Raw genomic sequence first — 25,890 nt, 5'->3', positions numbered from 1 at the left:
CAGACAGACCACAGCGCCTGTACTTTCTATTCACCCTGCAGGGCACTCTTCTTAAAATCTCTCTTTCATTCTGCTATTCCTCTGTTCTACATCAGCCATAGGTCCTGTGGTCAGGTGTTGCGGTCAGGTCCAGACCACCTGTAGGACTTCAAAGCCCTTCACTATGAGGTTGCAACATATGTTTTCATCTTTATTTCAAACTTTCTGAGACCCAATCCTTCAACTTCAGACAATGTATTGACATCGTACATTGGACACACCATATTCTTTATCTCTGTGTACCTGCTTTCCCCTCTTAGAGCTGCCTGCCTTCTTCTTTCCATCTATTCCAAACTCAGCCAGTCATTGAGACTATTCAAATCTCAATTACCCATGATGTCTTATTGTCCATGAGGACCCTTCCTTCCATGAACACCCATGGCAGATGTTATAAACTGCTTGTATCTCCTCCAAATTCATATGTGAAAACCCTAAACCTTGGTGTGGCTGCAGTTTGAGATGAGAGCCTCTAAGGAAATAATTAATATTAAATGAGGTCATAAGGATAGGGTACCCTAACCCTGTTAGAGAGGCTTTGTGTCCTTTTAAGAAGAGGCACCAGAGAGTTTGGTTTCTCTCTCTGTACCTATTAAGGAGGAAAGGGAGGACACAGTGAGAAAGTAGTCATCAAGTCAGAAAGAGAGCCCTCACCAGAAACCAAATCAGCTAGAACCTTAATCTTGGACTCCTGGCCTCCAGAACTGTGAGAAAATAAATCTTTGCTGTTTAAGTTAACTGTCTGTGGGGTGTTGTTATGGAGCCCAAGCTAAGGCAGCAAGGACTGAGGATCCCAGAAAGCACTCAGTAAATGGGTGTTAAATAAACCCAATCAGCTGAGGTCTGGGCAGCAAGGCACCAGAGAATGGCACCAGGATCTGTATCCACACGGCTCCCAGAAAAATTTCTGCCAGTATCACTATGGAGGACAGGACTGGGACAGGTTCCATCGAGGAGCATCCAAAGGGAGGGGGTTCCTCTCCACAGTTTGGAAGGCAGAGGAACAGGGTATCTTCCCTGGTGAAGAATGGAGCTTCTCCATGCACCAGCAGCACAAAAAGGCCAGTGGCTGATTCCTGATGCTGTTTCACTCCATGGTAACTAGGAGTTGCTCTGGGGAGCTGATCAGCGTGCTCCACTATCATCACTTTGCCTTTTTTCAGGCAAGTCCTTCATCCTGCTACTAACAAATCACCATTATAAAGGCACCATATGAGGATAAACTGCTTGTCCTGGAATTAAACCTTTAAATATCACCTGATGACTGTAATCAATACTCGACTGCAGTTATATTAAGTAATCACTGACTGAAAACTGGCCTAGAGGTCTGAATAAAGGCCGAGAAATTAGAAACTCAGATTTAATTTCAGCTCTGCCACCGGTGCTAGTCTGTCCCTGTCTCCCATTATTCATCTATAAAATGGGTGTAGTGACATTTACAGGAGTGTATATTAACTGGGAAATTCACATGAAGAGCTCTGAAGAGAGTGAACAACTGTGCCAATGTTCAGTACTCCAAGACTCCTTGAAGTCAGTGCATCAGTACACCTCACTGTGGCCCTCAGTGGTCACAGCATGCCTTCCTGCACTCAGGCTGACTTTATAAAGGACATGATAGACTCCAACAGACTCAATAATCACCCAAAGAGTGCACAAAAGGTACTCAGAGGCCAAAAATCTCTGAAGTCAGTCTGGCTCTGCCACCTTCTTGCAGAGTGGTCCTGGGACTATCAATGAGCCTCTCTGTTTTCAGTTTCCAATAACATAGGAAGAGTGCACTGTCAGAGATACTGGGACAACTGAGATAACATGAATGAAAATTGAGAATTATATAATAAGATACTGGTATTTGACTTCAGATTCATTAGGCGAACAAGGAAACAAAGCTGACCTGACAAACAGGGGAATTCTCAGTTTGAGTCTTCACTTTGGACAACATTCATTATGAGACTCAAAACAAGTCAATTTAATTCTCTGGATTTTTAATCACCTCCCCAAAGGGAAAGGAACATAAAGCTCTCTGAAGACCACCCCACAACCATCTTGTATCATTCTTTGATTACAATAAAATGAGATATTCATCCATTTTCTCTAAAAGAGGATTATTGAAAAATTCAATAGTAAGGACTTCATGAACTCATTTAAACTTCAGGAACAATAGGTCAGCAAATGCAGATGTGATTTTTATAAATGCTGATAGTTCAGAAGTTTCTTTGGAGCAAAGAACATGATCAGGAGAACAAGCAATTACTTTCAGCTTCTGTCTCCAGTTTTTTTCTTTATGAGAAATAGGAACTTGGTCTTCAAGGCCAGTTTGGTCCTAAGCAGGAAAAGATGACTTTGACAAGTTCTCTTAGCAAAGAGAAGAGATAATGGAAATTAAGACATAACTGGAACACACCTGAAACTAATACAATGTAAATCAACTATTCTTCAATTTAAAAAAGTGTTTTAAATTTTTTTTAAAAAAAGATTGCCCATATCAAAAGAGAGAGAGAGATAACTGGAGCATAAACATAAAAAAAAAAAAAAAAAAAATCAAGCTTCTAGCTGAACTTTCCAGAGAAGGACATCACATTGTATCATAATCTAGGAAGTATTTGAACTTCTCTGTCCATACTCCATGTGCATACACATATGTATATTAAGAGACTCAGACCCTGGTTACTTTAGTGAGCAGCAAACATGTCTAGCATTTGGCCAGAATGGCCAACAGGCCACCAGCATGCCTGATGACTACAGACAAATCAGATATTATAGTTTAGTCCAGGGGTCAGAAAAGTTTGCTATGAAGGGTCAAATAGTAAATAGTTTAGACTTTACAGTCCATGTGTGCCTTTTGCAACTATTCAACCCTGCTTTTGGAGAAGGAAATGGCAACCCACTCTAGTATTCTTGCCTAGAAAATTCCATGGACAAAGGAGCCTGGCGAGCTACACAGTGCATGGGGTTGCAAAGAGTCGGATATGACTGAGCAGCTAACACACACACACACACACACACACACACACACACACACACACACACCCCTGCTATTATGGTACGAAAGCAGCTGTAGATATGTAAAAAAATGAGTGTGGCTGTTTTTCAATCAAAGTTCATTTATAGAAACAGAAGGTTGGCTGTGGCCCACAGTTCATAGTTTGCCAATTCCTGATCTATACCCCTGAACCTTGGAGTGGATTAGAGGGGCTCTAAGGATTGACTCCTGCATTATTGAGGAATATAGCTGAATTCTAAGGACTCTAAGAAGGTCAAAAAGGTCTTGGAAGGGTATAAGAAGGTGTATATAGATGACTAGCATTTCTAGGAGAGCAAAGGTGTGCCAAACCTAATCTGCTTTTCCAAAATGGAAGCTGCTGCAGTTTGGATAGAATCCCAGCAATACGAGGCAGAGCTGGATTCCTGAACTGGTTCTGGGACTCCCAGAGAAACTGGACTTATATGGTATCCAAGAGTACATGATAGGGGTGTTTGCTAATTAGGAACATGATGTTCAGGGCTGGTGGAGCTAGAAAGGTTAATCAAAGTGTAATAGGGAAGAGTCAATTCTGACTCTTTTATGCTGGGTTTGCAGCCCTGGGATTTCTTTGGAAGGAATGATGCTAAAGCTGAAACTCCAGTACTTTGGCCACCTCATGTGAAGAGTTGACTCATTGGAAAAGACTCTGATGCTGGGAGGGATTGGGGGCAGGAGGAGAAGGGGACGACAGAGGATGAGATGGCTGGATGGCATCACTGACTCGATGGACGTGAGTCTGAGTGAACTCCGGGAGTTGGTGATGGACAGGGAGGCCTGGTGTGCTGTGATTCATGGGGTCGCAAAGAGTCGGACACGAACTGAACTGAACTGAACTCTGAACTGAACTGAAGTGAACTGATGCTGGATTTGTTTCTTTGACTTTAACCCTTTTTTTTTTTCTTTTTTACCACTTTTGTTATTATAATCATACATAATGGCCTGCTTCAGTGAACCCTGTTCCCTCTGTCTGACCCTTAAACTAAAGTGTCTTTTTTAGCTTACAGGGAGATCATTTGACCCTGGCTACCTGTAAATGACTGCAAGAAACTAACACATCCTCCTGCCTAAGGTTTGCCATCCTAGGAGATATCTGCAAGAATCAAATGGTCTTTTTGTTTCCTTATCTCCCTCCATCTTTGATCAATAAAAGAACCTGGAATCCAGACCCTGACAAGATGGTTATTTTGAGGCTTTAGTCTTCCATCTTCTCGGTCAGCCAACTTTCCAAATAAAGCTGTATTCCTTGCTTCAGCACCTCGTTTCTTGGATTCAATGGCCCCGCGTGCAACAAGCAGAGCAAGCTTGAGCTCAGTAACAAAAGTTCAAGAGGCCATTTCAGGGGGCAAATGATATCCTTAACTTCAGTTGAGAGTGTTATAGTTATTTTAGGCAAGTTACAGTTATTTTCTCAGTCGTTGATTGGTTTTCTAATTGATTGGAAAGGAAAATTTTAAGCTAATTTTTGTTTCTTTCATGGGCTGAGCAGCACAGTATGGACTCTTAGCAGCACAGAATCTTAGTTCCCCAACCAGGGACTGAACCTGTACTCTGTGCAGTAGGGGACTTTTCAGGTGGCACAGTGGTAAAGAATCTGCCAAGTAGGAGACGCAGGTTTGATCCCTGGGTCAGGAAGATCCCCTGGAGAAGGGAATGGCTACCCACTCCAGTATTCCTGCTTGGGAAATTCCATGGACAGAGGAGCTCAGTGGGCTACAGTCCATGGGGTCGCAGAGTTGGATGTGACTTAGCAACTGAACAACAGCAACAAACAACCCCTGCAGTGGAAGCACAGAGTCTTAACAACGGAACCACCAGGAAAGTCCCTTGAGCTAAATTTTTAAAAACATGTATGTGACTGGCAGTAGATACTGTCTACCAATCATGGGAATAAATAACAATTTCAGTCAATAATCAAGAACTTATCACCAGTGTATGGAAAAGACCACTAAAAGGGGATTCCTAGGGAGGAAGTAAATTGAATCCAGAAAGGAAGAATGAAATAAAGATGGAAAAGTTTTTTAAAGTGATAAACACGTGAATAAATCTAAAATAAAAAAAGATGATGTGATGCAATTGGGCGTGACTGAGGGTGGGGGAAGTTTTTTATGACTGAGTAGCCAGTGAAGAATTTTCTGAAGGACTGACATTTAAATTGAGAGCTGAATGACAAGGAACCAGCCATGCCAAGATCTGAAAGAAGCATACCACACAGAGTGAACAGCTGATAAAAAGGGAATTAGGCTTGGCATGTTTGAAGAACAGAAAGAAAACTGCTATTGGGAGAAGTTCATGAGCAATGTGGTGAATAAGAGACAGGTTATACCAGTAGTTAGAGGTCAGATTATGTAGGGACTTCTTTCACTGTGTTGAAACAATGCGATTTGCATTTAAAAAATATATACTAAGGAATATTACTCAGCCATAAAAAGGAATGCATTTGAGTCAGTACTAATGAGGTGGATGAACCTAGAGACTATTATACAGAGTGGAATAAGTCAGAAAGAGAAAGATAAATATCATATATTAATGCATATACCTGGAATCTAGAAAGATGGTAATGATTAACCTATTTGCAAGGAAGCAATGGAGATGCAGACATAGGGAACAGACTTGTGCACACAGTGGGGAAGGAGAGGGTGGGACAACTAGAGAGAGTAGCACTGATACATATACGTTACTATATGTAAAACATATAAACAGTGGGAATTTGCTGTATGATGCAGGGAGCTCAAACTCTGTGTTCTGTGACAACCTGAAGGGGTGAGATAGGATGGGAGTCAGGAGGGAGGGGACGTATGTATACCTGTGACTGATTCATGTTGATATACAGAAACCAACATAATATTGTAAAGCAATTATCCTCTAATAAATATATTTAAAAAAAAGAAAAAAAAAAGAATACATGGCTGTTCCAGAGAAATTAGATTAAAAGGGGTGAGAGATTAGGCAGGTAGATCAATTAAGAAAACACTTTAGTAGGCCAGGTGAGAGAAAATGGTGGCTTGGAGAAGCGTGGTAGAAGCAGAGATGGAGAGAAGTAAATAGATTTGTGATATGTTTTGGAGGTTGAGTCAACAACACTTGGTGATATTTTGGATGCAGGGGATGAGGGGAAGAGAAGAATAAAAGATGACTCCTAGTTTTCTAATCTGGGCAACTAGATGGATGGTGGGACCGTTTAGCAAGGCAAGGCTTGGGGTAGAATAGATTTGTAGGGAAAAATCAAGAGTTCTGTTTTGGACACATTTCATTTGAGATGTCCAGTTGTTTAACTGGAGATATCAAATGGATAGCTGTAGGCTGGGAAAATCCCCTGGAGAAGGGAAAGGCTACCCACTCCAGTATTCTGGCCTGGAAAATTCCATGGACTGTAATAATGCAGGGAGTTGCAAAGAGTCAGACACGACTGAGTGACTTTCACTTTCACATGAATCATAGGGGAAGCGATCAGAAATGGAGATATAAATGTAGGAGTCAAAAGAATATACATAATATTTAAAATCTTGATACAGATGATGTTTAGCTAGGGGTTAGCCGCTAAAGTTTAAGGAATTCTTTTGACACATGGTTACAAGGAGGAAAAAAACGCTTTATCTTTTAGAGATACACATTGAAATACTTACAAATGAAATGATGCCTGATATTTACTTCAAAATAATGGGGGGAATGGGATGAGGTCTGGGTGAAACAAGATTGGCTGTAAATTGATAACTGTTGAAGTGTGGTTTTAGGGTAAGTGGTGGTTCATTTTATGAATCTATCTACCTTTGTATGTGTTTAGAATTTTCTTTCATAAAAAGTTTAAAATAAGGGGCATTCCCTAGTGGTTCAGGGACTGGTTAGGACTCGTGCGGTCACTGCTGAGGGCCCGGGTTCAACTTTGGTTGGAGAACTAAGATCCCACAGGTTGTGCAGTGTGGCCAAAGCAAGCAAGCAAGCAAGCAAGCAAGCAAGAAACCAAAAGGAACTATTTTATTTATGGTCTCCATTAAAAGTGGTAGAAGCAGAGATGGAGAGATGTAAATAAATTTGGGATTAAAAGTGGTCCTCCATTAAAGGTGGTACCGAGGTAACTATTTCACAGTCAACATTTTAAACAAGACGCTCAGAAAGAAAGCCAGAATAACCAGAGGCACATGAGGAAGAGGGTAAGTAAGATTAATCAGGTAGACAGAGGTCACATATACAGGGCCTTCAGTGTGGGGATATGACTGGGCTTACATTTAAGAAAGAGCACTTGGCTATTTATTCTAGGCACAGAATGCTGGAGAAAAACATTAAGCAAAAATTATCTTAAATTCTGATATCCTAAGCATAATTTGTAAAGAAGTCAACTGATATTGCTAGGTATTGTATTACAGATACCTATTTAGTCCTCGTGATGTCTCTTTAAGGTAGGTATTATCATCACTATGGTACATGCTGGGAACTTCAGCTCAGAGATGTGAAGTCAAAAGTCACACAATTACAAGTGGCACAATTTGAATTCAAATCTTTGTCTGACTTCAGTGATTCATTTTTCTCACTACACAATATTATGGACATGCTATGGACACCAAAGGGTTGCAGAGATGGTAGGTAAGCTAGTACTTCTAAAAACTATAATGGAGAAATTCCCACCTGGTCACAGACCTGACTAACCACTAAATTAATTTCTTTTGATCCAGACTAGCTGGATAGAAATGATGACTATGGATACATTCTTGAGCCAAAATTTGACTGGTATTGCTGTCACCAAGATCTTCTACTTCCGATTCATCTGTAATACTACTGCCAGAAGAGTTTTTAGATCACACTACTTTCCCCCTTGAAAGCTGTTTCTGCTGCAAAATCTATAACATAAAGGCCAAACATTTCAATGTAGTATGCTAGGCTCTTCACAGTCTTTCTTGGCAGTTCTCAAACTTTTGGTTCTCTTAAAAGTTATTGAGAACTGTAAGGGCTCTTTGTTTATGTGGATTAAAGCTATTGACATTTATTTTATTAGAAATTAAAACTGAAAAATTAAAAAATGATTAATTCATTTAAAAACAGTAAACCTTTAAATATTAACCAAAATAATATTTTTTTCCAAACCTTTTGAACATTATGGCTTTATAGAAGACCACTGAATTCTCGTATATGCCTCTGCATTCAATCTGCTCTGATATGTTGCTCTGGTTGAAGTATATGAAAAATATCTGGTCACATCCATGTATGTAGGTGGCAAGGGAGTATTAATAGTCATCTAGATAATCTTGGATATTCTTCTTTGGTACTATACCAGACCTTGCTTAAGTGGTAGTTTCTTAAAAGTTACTTGCAATACGGAATCTCAAACTGTATCAGTGAACTTTTTGTACTCAGTTACATTAAATTCATTGGTTTAACTTGCAGTTTCAATGGATCTTTTACTCATGCATAATTCTGTAACATCCTAAATGGGATCATTTGGAAGTAATTGGTTCACTGAGTTATGTGGATCTTCCAAATGTTGACACATTTCATTATATAATTAAAAAAATCTTTTTTGCTAATGCCACCAGCAATCTCATCAGAAAAAAATGCTTAAGTATTATGAGGCTGTCATGGTAGCAGATACAAGTTTTCAAAAATCCTTATTTTTGTGTGAAAGCATGAATTTTATCATGGATGAGATGTCAGTTGTTTTCCTTGAAGTAATAGGCTCACTGTGCTCATTCTTAAGAAAATATCTGCCAAACACCCAATTCTGAATAACCACAGCTGGTCTGCCACTTGTTCTTTTAAGATGGTCCATAAAAAAGAGGCTAGTTCAGCTTTGTAATTCAAATTTTGAAACTCCAACTATTTAGCAAATGGTTTTCCTCGAGACGACCATACTCTGGTATGCAGCACAAGTACTTTCTGTGTACTTTTCATTTTATCACACAGAATTTCTTAACAGATACATACTCAAGGGTTGAGATTTAATACGATGTGCTACTTCATCAAGGACATTCTTAAGTAAAACTGATGTTTGTTTTTCTAAAACTACTGGTACCACATGGTGCCATGGTTTTGATTCGCACAGGTGTAAGTAGTTTTACCCATTATTGTTTTTGCATCTTCAGTGCAAATGCCAACATACTGAAAAAGACAAATAATGTCTTGGTATTATTATGAAAATGGTGACTTTTTCATGGTCACTATTTGACCTTGCCTGCACCACACCTGAAGAACCACTGCTTTATTCATTATTCGTTTCCAGGCACCTGTCCTGCTTCTGTTTGCCATCATCATCTCTGTGACTTTGCATATATTGTTCCTTTGCCTACAGTGTCTTCGTCAGCCACCTGGCAAAATCTCATTTGTCATTTAATATCTGGTTTGTATTTCATTTCTGAGAAGCTGACTTCATGTCTTTTAAGCTGATTTAATCACTCTGTTTTTTGTGCTTCTGTGCCATTCTGAGCATACATTGGTTAGCACTTATCACAGTGAGGGCAGAGGGTCTAGTAATATTTTTAAGCACCTACTATGTGCCAGACCCTGTGCTAAGTCTTTTACATGTTACTATTATATCCCCAAATTAATTACAGACTGAAGGTCCAGACAGACAGCTGAAGCTGAAGTCAAACCCATGCCCACTGTTTCAGCAGTGTGGTAATCTTTACCCCTGTTTATCCCTATGGCACATAGACAGCACAGTTAAGACATTCAATTTATGTCCCTTGAACAGTCAAATAAATGAACTTAGTAAAAAATCTCAACTCATAATGCAAGGCTCTACAAAGTCTTTCATCTTTCAGAGCCTAGGGTTTGGCCTTTGGTACAGTATTTTTCATTCTTTATGTACCATTTAGATTTGGAATCTTCATTTACTTATAGAAAAACTTGCATTTTCATTTCTTCCAGCAATGTGTTCCCAGCCGTGGGATGGTAATTTAATGATCACATTGCCATCAAGCTGGAAACACAAATGTTGACATTTGACAGTAATGTTTTTCCTCTCAAAGTTGCTTCAAGTAAATACTAATGGTGTATCCAAGTAAATGAAATAATTACTGAAAAAGCAAATGGTGTATATTTTTCAACATGAGTATTCAAGTTTTAAACTCTCCAAAAAGTTTTTTTTTAAAAAACCTGTTTAACACTAATACCTCTTTTTCTACTTAGTCTGGGACATTATGAAATGTGAAAATTCCAGTGTGCCTCTAAGAAAAGCTTAATGCCTCAAAATTCCTTTATTTAAAATATAGTACATATCTTGAAACTGGGAGGAAGACCACTGGTTCTCAAAGTATGGCCCCAGGATTAGTACCATCATCATCACTTGGGAATTTGTTAGAAGGACCCAACTCAGACCTATCAAATCAAAAAACTCTGGGGGCCTGGCCCAGCAATTTATGTTTCAATAGTCCTCCAGTTATTAAGATATATGGTCAAATCTGACAACCAGCGAGATAAATGCACTGTATCTTTTGGATAAATGGATGCTACCTTTAAAGAACTAATACATTGTAGAAGTTATGATTGGCCTATATGCAAGTAAACCTTTGACAATATAAGCTGTTTAGCAAGAGGTCTGCCATGCCAAGGGTCCAGGCTACCCTCACCCCCACATACAGTGGCCATGCAGCTAAAGTAGAGAATCTCATTTCACTGAACAGAAGCCAAATTATTCCTTGACTCTGCCTTCCAGGATGTGGATAAACACACCACAACCATACTTAATGAGGAGTAAAGACATTTATTGATTTTCATGAACCATCTGCCATTCTGTCATAGGTAACTCCAGCCATGTACTGTTTAAATTGCTTCTTTTCTAAATGAAAGAGCAACCTGCAATACATGTGTTTTATTACTACTGGAGTACAATATTCTATCATCTACTTTCAGCTACCAATGACAAGACTATTTTTCCCAGGGATGTATTACCACTATTCTACTTGCTTTGTTATTACATGGACTTAAGGAAAATGGTAACTTCTTAGCATTTTGACAACTAGTTGCAGGCATGTATAAAAAGCTTATTTTAGCAAAGAATATATATAAAATTTCCTGGCATTTTGCTAGAAGAAATGAAGGCATTAAGGGCTGATTTTTATTTACATTTTTCTAAAGAAAAGCTGATGAGAGACTCTGTCCTGAACCAGAGTTTTCTGTCTTTGCTGGGAGAAGGCCAGACCTGGGAGAGAAGGCTCACTGTAAATCAAGAGGCAGGAAGACTCAGAATCAGATGAATGGAATACTCAGGGCGTATCTTTGTAAGAGTAAAAAGGGCAGGGGATACAAGGAAATCATCCCATTTGTTACAAACCTGGATAACAGTTCCTTGTTCTTATTGGAAGTACATTAAGTTTGCTTAAAATACAAATGAGAAAGAAAAAAACCGTACACTTCCTAAACATAAATGTTTATGTGAGTGATTACAAGTGAAAGTATAAAAATTTTGTTTGATTCTATGTACATTAACAATGCAACATTATAGGAAGAATAAAAGTTGTAGAGTGAGACAGATCAAGGTTTAAATTCTAGCTCTGACAATTACTAGCTGTGTGAATCTGGCCAATTCTTAATTTCTCTGATTTTCAGCTTATAGGGCTATTACAAGGATTTGATATAAATATTTGGGATATGACTTATAAAGGGTAGGTGATCAACAGACAGGTATTCAAGTATTAAAGCAAACTGATGCTTAGATAATGGGTATGCATGTGCAGTTTGCCTAGTTGGATTGAGAGTTATACCACTTGGTCTCAATCTTAATAACTAACTTCTCTTATTTTGCCTACATGTTAAAAAAGTATAAACTGCTTGCCATTTCCCCAACCTTTCCATGACACATGAAATAGGACAGAAAGAGATAGAAGTAAAAACAACAAATATTCCCCTAAAAAATAATCCATATAGACATAACACCTGAGTGAAAGCCAAAAAAAAAAAAATTGCTTAAAGAGTTTGACTTCACTTAAAGTGAAATAAAGAATAGTATCACCATTTATTCATTTGATCTTGTTTCTTCCTCATACTACCATAGCATTTCAAAACATACTATTTATTGCTAGTAAAGTGTTACAAATTTGTTTGTCTATGTTAAAGTTCCTCTGCATTTACCAGAACGCAGCAGGCTACTTTAGCTAAAGATCCAGGGCCATAAAACTTGTCCAGTGCAATACGATCATTTTAATAATATTCTACTCTTGGAATACAGTTATAAAGATAGATGATGGCCACTGAGTGCTATTTACAAAACAAAAATAGCTCTCATACAACCTTAAAGATGGCAAAAAACTCAGCAACTGAAAATATGTTTTTAAAAATTCCTATATTCCACAAGTAGATTTTACATACCTGAGAATTTTCTTAGGAATCTGTGATGGAGATGAATGACTCCTTTTCTTCTTCTCTGAGTCCTGTAGTGACCCCTCCTCTGCTCCCCCCTTCTCTGTGACTGCTGACTGTTCTGCCCTGGCTTTGCCCTGATCCATGCTGAGCTGGCCTTGGGCAGGGTCGCACCTGTACATGAAGACAATGGCTGGCTTCTCGCTGGAGTCTCCTTTTGCCTCTGTGAACCAGCGATGGCGCTGAACTGGAGGAGGTGGCAGCATGTGGATGACTGTGCCATCCAGGCCCACCAGTTTCCCTTTCTCCCGGTCTTTCTCTTTGTCGTCCTCCTCATCTGTTTTCCGACGGCGGAAGAAACTTTTAAATGAGATCCAGCGTTTAGGTTTTGCGTCAGCTGCCCGCCTGCTGCCTTCAGAGTGCAAAACTGATTCAGCTTCCGTTGACCTGGTCGGGCTGGTTGGCTTGGTCCAGTTGGTGAAATGCCTCTGCAAAAGGTTACTTGCATGGTAAGGGGACGAAGTCGAGCGTGGTGGGGGAAAAGGGGCTGGTGGATCGCTTTGGGGGTTCGTCACTAATTTGGAGGGAGGGGTGGTGACTGGCTTTGTGAGTGGATCTTTCTGTGCTTTGGTGGTAGGACTTTCTGTGGTCTGAGGTGCTTCAGCCTCAGCGCTGGGCTGGGACATGAAGAGAGATTTGGGGCGCACCGGTGTACCCTTGGGTGTAGTCTTGGCAGCACCGGCATCGGGAGGAACCGCATAAAGCTCTTCCACACTGCAAGCTTTAGGGCCAGACTGGGGCGTTTCTGGAGGAGACTGTGGGGGCTGGATAGAAGCCACCATCTGAGAAAGCACGGTGCTCGCTTTCTCTCGGGTGCTACTGCCACCGCCCACCACCTGAGGCTCCTGAGTGCTTTCTGTTTTGGCCACAGGTTCTTGAGTGGTTCTCTGGAGCTTTGCTGGGGAGCTGTGGTTGGAACTGTAGCTTCTCTGTGGTGAAGACTGACTTCTGTTAAGACAGCTGTTAAACTCCTGAACCTTCTGAGCCACTGAGCCCCTTTTACGCTCTGTGCTGTTTGAAAACGCTTTAGCTTGGGGACATTCAGTGGGTTTGCTAGTAGCGTTATCAGACGCTTTGCTTTCAGTCTCTATTTCTTCGTAAGTGTGGCTTATTACACTTGTGGTTTTCTCCTTCACTGAAAGTTCTCCACTGGTTCCGAGAAAACTCTTGTAAATGGCTAGATTGTCATACGCATTTGGATTGATTACAATGGGAACTTTGATAGCATTTTTGGAACTCCGAGCATAAGTTGGCTCATCATGAATGATAATTGGAAAAGGTGGCATACCGGCATTGTTATAACTGTTAAATTTTATTTCAGACAAATTGGGTGACTTCACAGGGATGGTTTTGGAGGAAACATTTGTAGCTGTGGGTGAAGTAGGTGCTGATTTGTGACAGATTTTCCTTGGAGGGACATTTGGTCCAGTCCCACTGCTGATTAATTCAACCTTAGGTATCTTCTGTCGTGGACTGGTGCTGGAAGTCCATACTTCCTGGTAGCGGATGGCACTGGATTTTTGGAAATGGGCACTTATGTGTCCTGATGTCAATGCAGGTGATGTCACCGGAGAGTTTGGAGTAGAAGATGAACTTTTAGTCTTGGGACTGTTAGCATGGCCCTCAAGGTGCTCACTGGCCATGGCTGCTGACACATCCACGACAGTATACGGCTTGCACAAAGGCTGTTCCAGATTCACAACTCGGTAGGGCTTTGCTTGCTCTTCCACAGGAACAAGGTTTATGGTTACCGCTTGCCCAGCAATATCTGTAGAGGCTTTACTTTCTGGCTTCTCAGTCTGTACAGCAATCTTGCCATCCTTCTCTTCTAATCGGAGAGCAAGGACTGCTTTGTGTGTCTCTGGAACTTTTACCGAGCTTTTAGAGGCTTGTGAGGAGTCCTTCTCCTGATCATTACCAGAGAGGCCTTCATAATTGGGCTCACTTTGCTTCATGTCCTTAGAATCTCCCGGGTTACCAGGAGCAATTCCCCCATTACAGATCTTCTGGGATAAACTGCTGGCTGTCTCAGAACGTGACTCTTCTGTTAAAGAGGAATCTGGGGATGTGGAGTCGGATGACACCATGCTCTGAGTGCTTCCTGGTCCGTAGGAGACCACAGAATTCTCTTCATAACCATTCAGGATTTCATCATAACTGTCATCATAGTCTACAGCACAGATTCTTTGCAGAGATTTATTTCGCAGGGGGACGGTATTCCATTTTTTGTCCACAAAGAATCGCACAGGAGACAAAGTGTTTGCCCGAAAGTTGGCAAAGCGAGGCTGCCCTCTCATGCGAATCTCCATGGCCAGCAGTTCTTCATCACTCTCATCCCAGCTCTCATGCTCCTCCTCCATGTTACTCAAAAGCACATCTTCCTCACTCTCTTCACCACTAGAAAACTCTGGGTAACAGAATCGACCCCCTTCATTACTGATCACTTCTGTGCTCCCACTCAGAATAACGTGCTTGCCCTGAGTATCCTTCATCCCGCCCATCATGCAACTTGGTGGAAGCTTTCTTTCCAGGGATCGTTTATAGCAATCATTTATTCTTCCTAAGAATGTCTCTCTGGAGTTAGTCTCATTTTCTTTTATTTGAGGGGTGGTATCCAAGCCTGCTATCTCCTTTAACACCTCAGTTAGTCCATTATTGTTATTTGAAATCTTCTTTGCACTATCGTTATTCCCATAAGGCTTAGGGACATGGCTAAATCCTTCAACATCATCTTCATTATTATTATTAAGTGGTTTCTGATTCAGGGCCATCCTGTTTCGGTTCCATCCTATGACGACAGGTTTATTCTCACAGTGTTCTTGTATACTAAGCTCACCACACACACTTTGCCCATCTGCCACCATCATAGTGGGCTTCACAGCGATAGTGGGTTTTTTAGCCACAGGAGGCCGGAAGTTTCCAGTGTTCCTGATACGGTGGTTGTTACTATGGTTGGCATTAGTTTTGTTGCCATGGGTGATGGGTGCCTTCTCAGGGTCTGGGGGTAGCTGGTGTAAACTTTTAGGTTTAAAGCAGTTCTTGCATTCACCAGGTTTCCAAACGTGTTCAGTAAAGGTATTACAAGCAGACATTTTTAAAAATAGAACTTCACAGACAATGCTCTCCTTTCAGTGCATGGCAAAACTTTCATCTGTTAGTCTTCACCTCCCCTGTGTTCCTTAGCAGCTCTTCTAAGTGTGATCAACCTGATGGCAGAAGGGGGAGAGAAGAAGAAGATCTGAATGGAAAAGGTACTATGAAGTTTATTATGATGAATAATTAGAAAATATTGGCTCCAACTTTCCTTAAATCAAAAGACTGAGAAATAAACCAATTTGGGCACTTTATGAGTTCTCTTTAGTTAATTAGCATTTTGAAATGCTAGTTTTTAAGCCATAATTTTATGCATTCTCACTGAACCAAGTATATATAATATTTCATTTGATGTCTCTGTGACAGTGATACTGTGAGCTTCCCCTCTTGGAAATGAAACCATTCTTTCTGTTATCCTCCAACCTAAAACTTCTTAGTTCATGGTGGGTTCCTCTTCTTCTGCCTACCCTTTATGTTTGGATACCTCGTAGACTCCTCAAACACAATGCATCCAGGACTAATTGTTTGGCCACCTATTTTCTCAACTGTTGAGATGCTTTTATACTCTAGCCAGCCCTCCTCTACCCTCCAGGCCACCTTCTGCCCCTGTCTTTATCCTAATTCAGCTACTGTCACTATCATCTACCTAGATAGCTAAGCTTCAACCTTCAGATCATTCTTGACACCTCTCCCCTCAGGCCTAACTACACATCCTAAAGCCTTTTGTAAATTAGTCTTGCCAACTTTATCTATTACATTTCACTGGCACTCCTTCCTATTACCAGACACTGCTGGTAGTTCACATACTCACCATCTTTTGCCTAGGTTCCTGCAATAGGTTGTTAACTGATCTCCATGCCAGTAGCCTCATCCCATCCCAATCTAACCTCTCTACCTTTGTTACTCAAACTGTGGTCCTTAGTAGAGCAGTATCAGCATCATCTTGAAGGCTGTTAGAAATGTAGTATCTAAAGTCCAATCCCAGTCCTACTGCATCAGAATTTGCATTTAGTGAATTCTCAAGTGACTCCACCATTCTCTACTACTATCAGATTTTTTTTCCTATAATTTTAATATGATCACCATATTACCTAGCTGAACTATTCTGTGGTTCAATATTACCTAATGCATTGGCTCCAAAAATGTCAGATAGGGGTTGCTAGATGGGTAAGAACCACCTGGGGAAACACCCAAAGTCAGTCTCTTACGGAAGAGTCCAGGAATCTGATCTTTAAACAAGGTCTCCAGGTAATTCTATGTACACTGAGGTGTTGGAACCTCTGAGTTACAGGATGAAATACAAGCCTCTTAGGTATTTAGGATATAGTCCTTGCCTCCCTTCTAGCCTTATGCCTTAAAAAATCAACTAGTCTTTTCAAACTCTAAATCCCACTGGGCTACTCATTTCTCCTTGGTACCATCAAAGTCACTTAGACACATCTCCATGAACAAGCACTTTCACTTTTAATTGTCTATTTTCTCACTGGTTTTTGAACTTTTTAAAGCCTGGGCTATATCTTATTCATTTCTATATGTCTAATGTAAGGAGTTGGATGGGCTTCCCTGGTGGTTCAGTGGTAAAGAATCTGCCTGCCAAAACAGGAGACACAGGTTTGATCCCTGGGTCAGGAAGATCCCCTGGAGAAGAAATGGCAACCCACTCCAGTATTCTTCCTGGGAAATTCCATGGACAGAGGAGCCTAGTGGGCTACGTTCCATGGGCTCGCAGAGAGTTAAGACACGACTTAGTAACAACAATAGCAAGGAGCTGGATAAATACTGGTTGATTAAATGTGCTAGTTTGAGGCTTATCTTAAAAAAAAGAAAAATCTTGTGGCTCTCTCTCTCTCTTGTCTCTCTCTTTGGCACAGTGCTACAGACCTTCCCACTACAATCTTATGTTTCCACTTTGGATATTATAATAAAGCTGGCAGTGGGCATGTACATGTAAGAACTATTTTAATAGCTGGAAAGTTTATCTTCATTCATGGACAATGACAGTGACCAGTGTCTTTGGTTTGTCAGAAACACAGCCTTTCGTCAAGTTTCAGCACATTTATAAGAAAGGAAAGAACATTTTCTTTAGCTAATATATACAAAGCTACATCCCTTGTAAACAACACTCACAGAGCACTCTGCCTCAGTGGAAGAAATGCAGACAAAGATCAAAGAATTCCACACAGAGAGTCCAATGACTTGGCCAAAATCTAAGTTCATTCTTTGCTGGAGATCATGGAATGTCTTTTTTCAATAAAGTTAAAATATATTTTTCAAGTGTTTGTTTGAAAGTATTAATTTACTCTTTCAAATGTTCTAAAAGTTATATACTTTAGTTGATAAAACCATTTCTTGCTATTCTTAGACTGAAACATTTTGAGCAAGGGGAAGAATGGCATAAAATTAGGCTGAAAAAGAGAGCAGGGTCCACATCATGTGGGGTCTTTTATAGTCCTTTAAAGTATAGAGTTTCCTAAGGGCAGTGGGAACCCACCAAAGGGTTTCAAACAAGGAAACAAGATGACATAATCTATATTTTAAAAAGACAGCTTTGACCAAAAAACCTGAAATACTTAGGTTTAAGTCTAATATAGTATGTGTAAAATCTATATGCAAAAAACTAAAAGACTGATTAAAGAGATCAAAGACCTAAATAAATAGAGAAATATATCAAGTTCTCTCAGTGTAATTAAGATGTCAATTCTCCCCAAGGTGCTCTGCAGATTCAACGTAATTCCAACCAAAATCTGAGAGGACTTTTTGTAGAAATCATCAAGTTGATTCTAAAATGTATATAGCAAGGCCAAGAAACTAAAATAGCCAGAAATAATTTCAGAAAAGAACAAAGTTGCAGGACTCATATTACTGGATTTTAAGATTTTTAATATGGCAAAACCAATACAATATTGTAAAGTTAAAAAAAAAAAAAAAAGAACAGTACTCTGAATGGAGGAAGAAAGTCAGAAACTATGAAGGTATCTGACCTGAAACATTTACTAATTTCAAAATAAAATTAGAATTGAGAATTTCCTCCTTTGTTGAGGAATTTGCTTTGAGCTTACCACATATATCAGCATCTGTAGGAAGAATATTTTCTCAATTAAAAATGCTATGATTATAGAGAAGAGTCAATTAAGGATATCAACAGCTTTAAGTTTATTAACCATAAAATGCAACTTTGTGGTATTATAGCTAATTTTTTGAAAATATTACAAAAAAATATACTAAAACTACATTATACAGAAAAATATCAGTGACCAAATATGAACAATAAATATGCTAAATAACTGATAAAATTTGTGAATATGTAGCAAAATAATTATTCTGCTAATGTTATTTTAATGTTCATATGATCCATAGAAAAAGTAAATTTTCCTTTAATGTATATGGTACCTTAATGGTTATACAATTTTTCATAGCTGTTTAATAGAATTATTTTAGAGGCCCATCAGTGTAGTATAAAATAACTGTCATTCAGTAAATAAACATTTTAAAATTACTTAAAAAAAAAAAAGACTCTTAAGCTATAGTAATCCTGACAAGGTAGAACTGGCAAAAGGATAGAAATATGTATACATGAGAGAAATGGGATAAACAAATTACAACCCATAGGGCAAATCTAGTCTATTGCATGTTTTTGTATGTTCATAAGCTAAAGATGTTTTTAAAATTGTTAAATGGTTGAAAAAAATTAAAAGTATTATTTTGTGACAAGTCAAAATTAAATGAAATTCAGATTTCAGTGCCCATAAATGAAGTTTTATTGGCACATAGCCAGGTCCAATTGTTTGCATATTGTCTACCCTTATGGCAGAAAGTGAAGAGGAACTAAAGAGCCTCTTGATGAAAGTGAAAGAGGAGAGTGAAAAAGCTGGCTTAAAACTTAACATTCAAAAAAATGAAGATCATGGCATGTCCCATCACTTCATGGCAAATAGATGGGGAAACAATGGAAACAGTGACAGACTTTATTTTCTTGGGCTTCAAAATCACTGCAGATAGTGACTGCAGCCATGAAATTAAAAGACCTTTGCTCCTTGGAAGAAAAGCTATGACCAACCTAGACAGTATTAAAAAGCATATAAAAAGCATATTACTTTGCCAACAAATGTCCATCTAGTCAAAGCTATGGTTTTTCCAGTAGTCATGTATGATGTGAGACCTGGACCATAAAGAAAGCTGAGCGCCAAAGAATTGGTGCTTTTGAACCGTGGCATTTGAGAAGACTCTTGAGAGTCCCTTGGACTGCAAGGAAATCAAATCAACCAATCCTAAAGGAAATCAGTCCTTAATATTCATTGGAAGGACTGATGCTGAAGCTTCAATATTTGGCCACCTGATGTGAAGAACTGACTCATTAGAAAAGACCCTGATGCTGGGAAAGACTGAAGGCAGGAGGAGAAGGGGATGACAGAGGATGAGATGGTTGGATGGCATTACAGACTCGATGGCCATGAGTTTGAACAACCTGTGGGAGTTGGTGATGGATAGGGAAGCCTGGCGTGCTTCAGTCCATGGGGTTGCAAAGAGTCGGACACGATTGAGTGACTGGACTGAACTGTACTGATGGTGGTTTCTGTGCTACAATGGAGAACTGAGTAGTTATGACAGACCATGTAGCACCCTCATCATTTTGCAGTACTTTTCAGCACTCCATAAATTTCATTTCCACTGCCACATGAATCACTTGTATGAAAAGCATTTTCAAAGATAAAAATATGTGAAATTTCATTACAGATATGCATCAATAAATAAATATTTGTAATCAGCTTTGATGACAGGAAACACTAATTCTGAACCTGAACGAAGCAAAATTAATCATTGTTGATCTTAGCACAAACTATTTATCCCTCTCCTGAAACAGAATTCCATTCTTCTTCTTAAGTAGAGCTGTCTTACAAAAAAAAAACTATCCTCAATTTTTGCGTTTTGAATTCTGTAATGAAATTCATGGAAATGTATTTTCTTTCTTGTTATACAAGTGTTTACATAACAATATCTTGGTTTCTGCTTTTTCACCTGTAAAACCTAAAATATTTATGATTTGGTTCTTTAAAGAAAAAGGTTACTGATCCTGGATATAGATCAGAACAGACATAGAAGAGAACTGAGACCAGAAATAGATCCACACAAATATAGTTAATTGATTTTTGATAAAATGAAAAGGATACCTTTCAACAAATGTGCTAGAAAAACTGGATATCCATAGGCAAAAAAATGAACCTTAATCCATAGTCACACCTCATACACAAAAATGAATTCAAAAGGGATCACAGATCTAAGTATAAAATGTAAAGCTACAGAACTTTTGAAAGCAAATATAGGAAAAATTCTTTGCAACTTTGGGATAAGAAGAGTTCTTAGATACCACACTAAATGCATGATCCATAGCGAAAAAACTGATAATTTAGTGTTTACTAAAATTGTTTTGACAAAGGTACTGATTGATAAGAGAATGAAAAGACAAGCCACAGATAAGAAATTTTTTGCAATGTTCATATTTAACAAAGAACTTTGTATCCAGAATATACGAAGAACTTTCAAAATTCAAGAAAAATAAATCCAATAAAAATAAATGCAAAAGATTTGAGCAGATACTCCACCAAAGGTAAAGGGATTGCATATAAACAAGGGAAAGACGTTAAATATCATTAGTCATACAGAAATACAAATTAAAACTACAGTAAGTACTGCCATACATCTATTGGAATAATTAAAATAAGTTAAAACCAAAAACTGGGGTTAAGGAGGATGTGATATGGAGCAATTGAGATTCTTACCCAGTGCTAGTGGGAATGCTAATAGTTCAGTCACTTCAGAAAACAGTTTGGCAGTTTCTTATAAAGTTAAACATAAACTTCCCAGGTAACCCAGCAGTTACATTCCAGGTATGAAAACTTGTGTTTACACTAAACACTGTATGCAAAGGTTGACAGGTAAAAACTGAAAACAATCCAAATATTGTACGGTGGTGGTTATATGCTTGCATGCATTTGTCACAACTCATAGAACTGTATACTTTAAAAAAGGCATTTTACTATATATAAATCAAACCTCAATAAATCTGACTTAAAAAAATAAAAGACAGTTCTGGCTGCTGTATAGGGAATGGACTAGGGGAGAACAGTACAAGAGGCCAGGAGACTATTTAAAGGGCAGTTGTGGGCAAAATAAGATATGGCAAGGATCTGTATGAGGATGTAGCTTCAGGGAAAGTGGATAAAGGTATATGATGAAACCCTGGATTTTAGACATTGAGGATTTAGGTTTATGCATTCAAGTGATTTGTGGGGCCATTTATTGAGACTGATAATTCTGGAGGAGGTGTAACATTTGGAGGGAAGATTACGAGTCCATATTTTGTTAGCCTGCATACTACAGAGCAAGCAGTTGAATTTAGAAGTCTGGGACACAAGGGAATTCTGCTGTTCTCTTCTATTTGGGATCTACTAAGACAGGAATAGCTAGGCCAAAAAGAAAACAGAGTGAGCTTGGGAGGTAGCCTTGGTGGGTGAACCAGGGAGAAGAGGACATCCCCCAAAGTAAACTCAAAAATAACAGCCCTAAGTGTAATGATATAGAAGCCAGATGAGATTTCATTGTGTGTACTTCAAATGCTGCTGAGAGGTAACAGAGAATGAGAACTTGAATGTGCCTACTGCACTTGGCACTTTGAGCTCACTGGTGATCTCAGCCCAGATTATTCTGGTGCAGTGGCAGGGATGGAAAGCAGACTGTGGTGAGTCGAAGAGGGATGAGAGGGAGTAATTTTAGATAACTTTTTGGCAAAGTTTAAGTGGGAGGTAGAAGAAAGAAAGAGCTGGGAGTATGGGGGAGGGGGTCTTGAAAGGATTTCCTTATTTTAATATGGCAAAAACTAGATCATGTTGACTACAAATACTGGAAACAGACACAGGGGAGTGTGAGAGGCTGAAAAGAGAAAAAAAAGGGGGTAGATATTAATAATTACAAACCTTAGAATGTTAAAATTGAGCAGGCCCTTAGTTCAATTCTTCTCTTTTATTGACAAGGGAAACTGAAGCCCAGAAAAGGCCACACAAATGAATGAGAAAGACTGAGAACAGCAACTCAAGGCTGTAGCTACCTATAGGATGTTCTGGTTTTAAATTACTTTTTTCTTTTGTAATATAAAATATTTGCTCTTTTCTTATGTATGCTCACTGTGAAAACTCAGAAAAGCATAAAGAAAATGAAATCATGCATAATCCTATTATTCAGAAATGACTTCTATTAGCAGTTTGTGGAAGTTCCTTTCAGTTATCAAGAATCTTTAAAAAGAAAAAAATTCCTGTCTACTTAGCCTATGTGGTACTGATGACAAAGAATAAGGCATCCCAGCCTAATATCTTGTTAACCAACTTAAACCCACTGATGAAAGAGAGGGATTAAATTTTCTCTTTGTAAGTAGTAGAGTATATTTGCTTTTTCCAAGGCTGGTAGACAGTAAAAATAATTCTCTATTTTGAGTGCACATAAGTCAATTCAGTCAAGAGATGCTGCTGAGTTGATTAGCAGCTATCACATTATCAACAGGATAGACAAATGAGGTTCACCAGGAACACAATCAGCTTATGTCAGTGCTGTGTGCAATAGAAACCCATCAATAAAACTGAAGCCTTGGGTTTGGCATTCTAAGTTCTGTGTCCGTCTGTATTCAATCTTATAAAACCAAGAGATGAACCAAGCAAACACCTTTAGCAAGCAGCAGATGGAGCTGCTGTCTAAGTCACAAAGCCTTAACTATGAGGGTTTCATTTTTCAACACTAATTATGTTTGGAGACAAAGATGTGCACTTAAAGACACTGTCAAAACTATTTTAACTTATAACAGGCTCTTAGAAAGAGAAGCTACACCAGTTGTAGCTCTATCCAAAGAGCAGTCCTTGGGCTTTACTGCCTTTGAAATGACTTCAATGGCAATCAATAACTAGCAGCTTTGTCTGCTCAACACTGACACCTCCAAAATGGGAAACTCTAGCCACCAAAGTCATGCTTGAGAAATAAAAAATGTGTCTCCTGAGGCACTTAAGCAAGGATATATGACAGTCAACCCTGGTGTCTTCTATTTATTTGCCAAAACAGGTCAGCTATGGAGCATCAAATGGAACGTTGGATAAGGAAAAACTCATTGGTCTCCACATCCCTTATAATCTCAAAGCAAATCCTGCAGATGAAATGCTCGGTGACAAAGTGTAATGGCTGAAGTTGCCCCTAGGAGCTAGCCAGGATTCCATGATCTAAAATCTGATTTAATATTTGACAGTTTTCAAGGCCAAAACCCTTCAGGCTATAGATGAAGCTGTTCATGGGTAGCTTATTTCACGTCTAGTCATGACAGCTTTTAAAGAATCTATACTGTTTTTTACTCTCTCTACTGCTATACAGTCAATGACATAATTAGTTTGCTTATAGTCCAACTGTTTCAAGCAGATTTGATACAAGACAGCCAAATCCACACAGGATCTCAAAGTTGGAATAGACAGGCCCACAGAAAGAGTCAGAGCTCCTCAAGCTAGATGCAATTTCCAAGTCAGTGAAGAAGGTGAGAGCGTGCTGGTGGTATATTAAATACCATAAGCAGAGTATTTCCTAAAGGCATCCAAGGAGAATCTGTTAATAAATGAGGATGGAGAATGGACTGCTCAGCTCCTTCCCCAATCCTGTGACTCCCAGAGCCCATTATCGCTCTTCATAAAACCTGTCATACTGTCAAAGGGGCAGAATCAAGAATTCTCACTGTTTTACATGGGCTTTTAAGGATACTCTTCACTGAGAAACTATTGCTTATATGTCATCCAACACATTACTGTAGTCCAGCTCCAGGCTACTAAAGTAAAATTTACAAGCCAAGGTTCTCATTAGGCTTTTGTAATGGAACGAGTGGGTCACTTAAATAAAAAAGGAAAGGAAAATGTGACAAGTATCCCCACGTAACTGTTTCCAACCTTTTCTCCTTCCACAGTGAAAAATGCTGACGGATACCTCAACCAGCTGCCAAACCCTTCAGTACATGACTACAAGGGTGGGGAGAGGAAGTGAAAGCAAAGCTGCAGGAAGAGGCTTTGTAGGAGATAAAACACAGCTTGAATTGGGCACATAAATGGAAATTCCATGAATAAAAGGAACCTTCTTAATTTGAGGTTTGACCAAAGGGGGAAAAAACATAGTTCTTTGCTAATGATAAGAACAGGCAAGATCTTAAGACTTAAGGTTCTTCTGTCTAAAGAAGAAACCAAGGTAAGACCTACTTCATTTAGAAACCTTAACTACAAAGCTCTGCTGAAAGGAGGAAGACCACCCACTTCCAGTTGTTCTAACCACCAGTTTTTTTCTAACAATTTACTGTTCCTGTCACATGGTGGTCATCTCAGGATAAGGATTGTGCAACAGCAGATGCGTCACTGTGAAGAGGCACTGCTAAGGCCCCGACACATTTTTTCAGTTCAAATTCTTTAATGAACCAGTTAAATAATTATTATTATTATAAATTAGGTAACAGCTACTTATAAGATTATAATTTCCAAGATGTTCACTGAACCCACTTCAGACCCCTATTTAAGAAGGTAGGCATCAGAGAGCAGGTGAAAATGTTATCTAATAACAGCCAAGGACTCCATAGTATATTTCAGTTTTACTCTACTCACAAATGATTCCCTCTGCTTGGAATGTATATTCTCTAATGCCGTTCCATTTGGCAAGAGTCTGTTTACCCTTCAAGACCCAGTTCAAAATTTACCTGTGATGAAGCTTTACCTAACTCCCTAAATATGTTTATTGTAAGACCATGTTATATTATATAGGTCCCCAGAAGGCAGGGCTGTGTCTTTTTCATCTCTAGATCTCTTGGATTGTTTGGAATATAGCAGATACTAAATAAGTGCTTCCTGAATGAAAGCAATTTTAGCCAGCTAATGCCGGGCACCATTTAAAGCTCTTTACCCGTGAAAACTCTTAATTCTCATAAAATTCTATGATGTGTATAGCCCCACTTCACTGATAAAGAAACTGAGACTTGTCCAAGGTCACACAGCTAATGTGCAGAGCCAGAATGGATGAATGCATGCACGTATAATGGTGGAGTTCAGCTACGTACGGTATCTGGAGGCTGCTTTAAATGTAAGCACGGTGGTGCCTGAAAAACAGCTCACTCAACAGCAGCACTGCTTATCATAGTGGAATTCCATCTTGAGCAAAGCAGTGTTAGAAGTAGGCACACCCCACCATCCCCAGCTCACTCCTGAGATTGTAGGGTCCACGTACTCACTGCAGAGCAAGTTAGGAGTAAAACTAAGAGCCAAATAGCTACCTGGGCTGCCCCAAAGGTGGTGCTTTTTTTTTTTTCCTTTTTGTACTTCAGAGTATTGGAGTGAATATTC

At 39.2% G+C, this 25,890-nt stretch overlaps 1 protein-coding gene across 30 annotated transcripts in view; it reads right to left on the bottom strand.

Annotated features, from left to right (window-relative positions):
• Positions 1-25,890, bottom strand: part of PEAK1 (pseudopodium enriched atypical kinase 1) — a 314,448-nt gene that overhangs the window by 56,067 nt on the left and 232,491 nt on the right. For all 30 annotated transcript variants that reach the window (XM_086363942.1, XM_086363932.1, XM_086363934.1 and 27 more), the window contains one exon: positions 12,353-15,609. In XM_086363942.1, the coding sequence (XP_086220068.1) occupies positions 12,353-15,495 (3,143 nt within the window). In that variant the 5' untranslated portion in view covers positions 15,496-15,609. The remainder of the gene's footprint in view (positions 1-12,352; positions 15,610-25,890) is intronic.

This window comes from Bos grunniens, chromosome 21 (genome assembly GCF_055505025.1).
Source record: "Bos grunniens cultivar Pamir isolate PY7600 chromosome 21, Bosgru_T2T1.0, whole genome shotgun sequence".
NCBI classification, from domain to species: Eukaryota; Metazoa; Chordata; class Mammalia; order Artiodactyla; family Bovidae; genus Bos; species Bos grunniens.
Note: the sequence above shows the minus strand (reverse complement) of the source record. Positions and strands in the feature narration are given on the sequence as shown.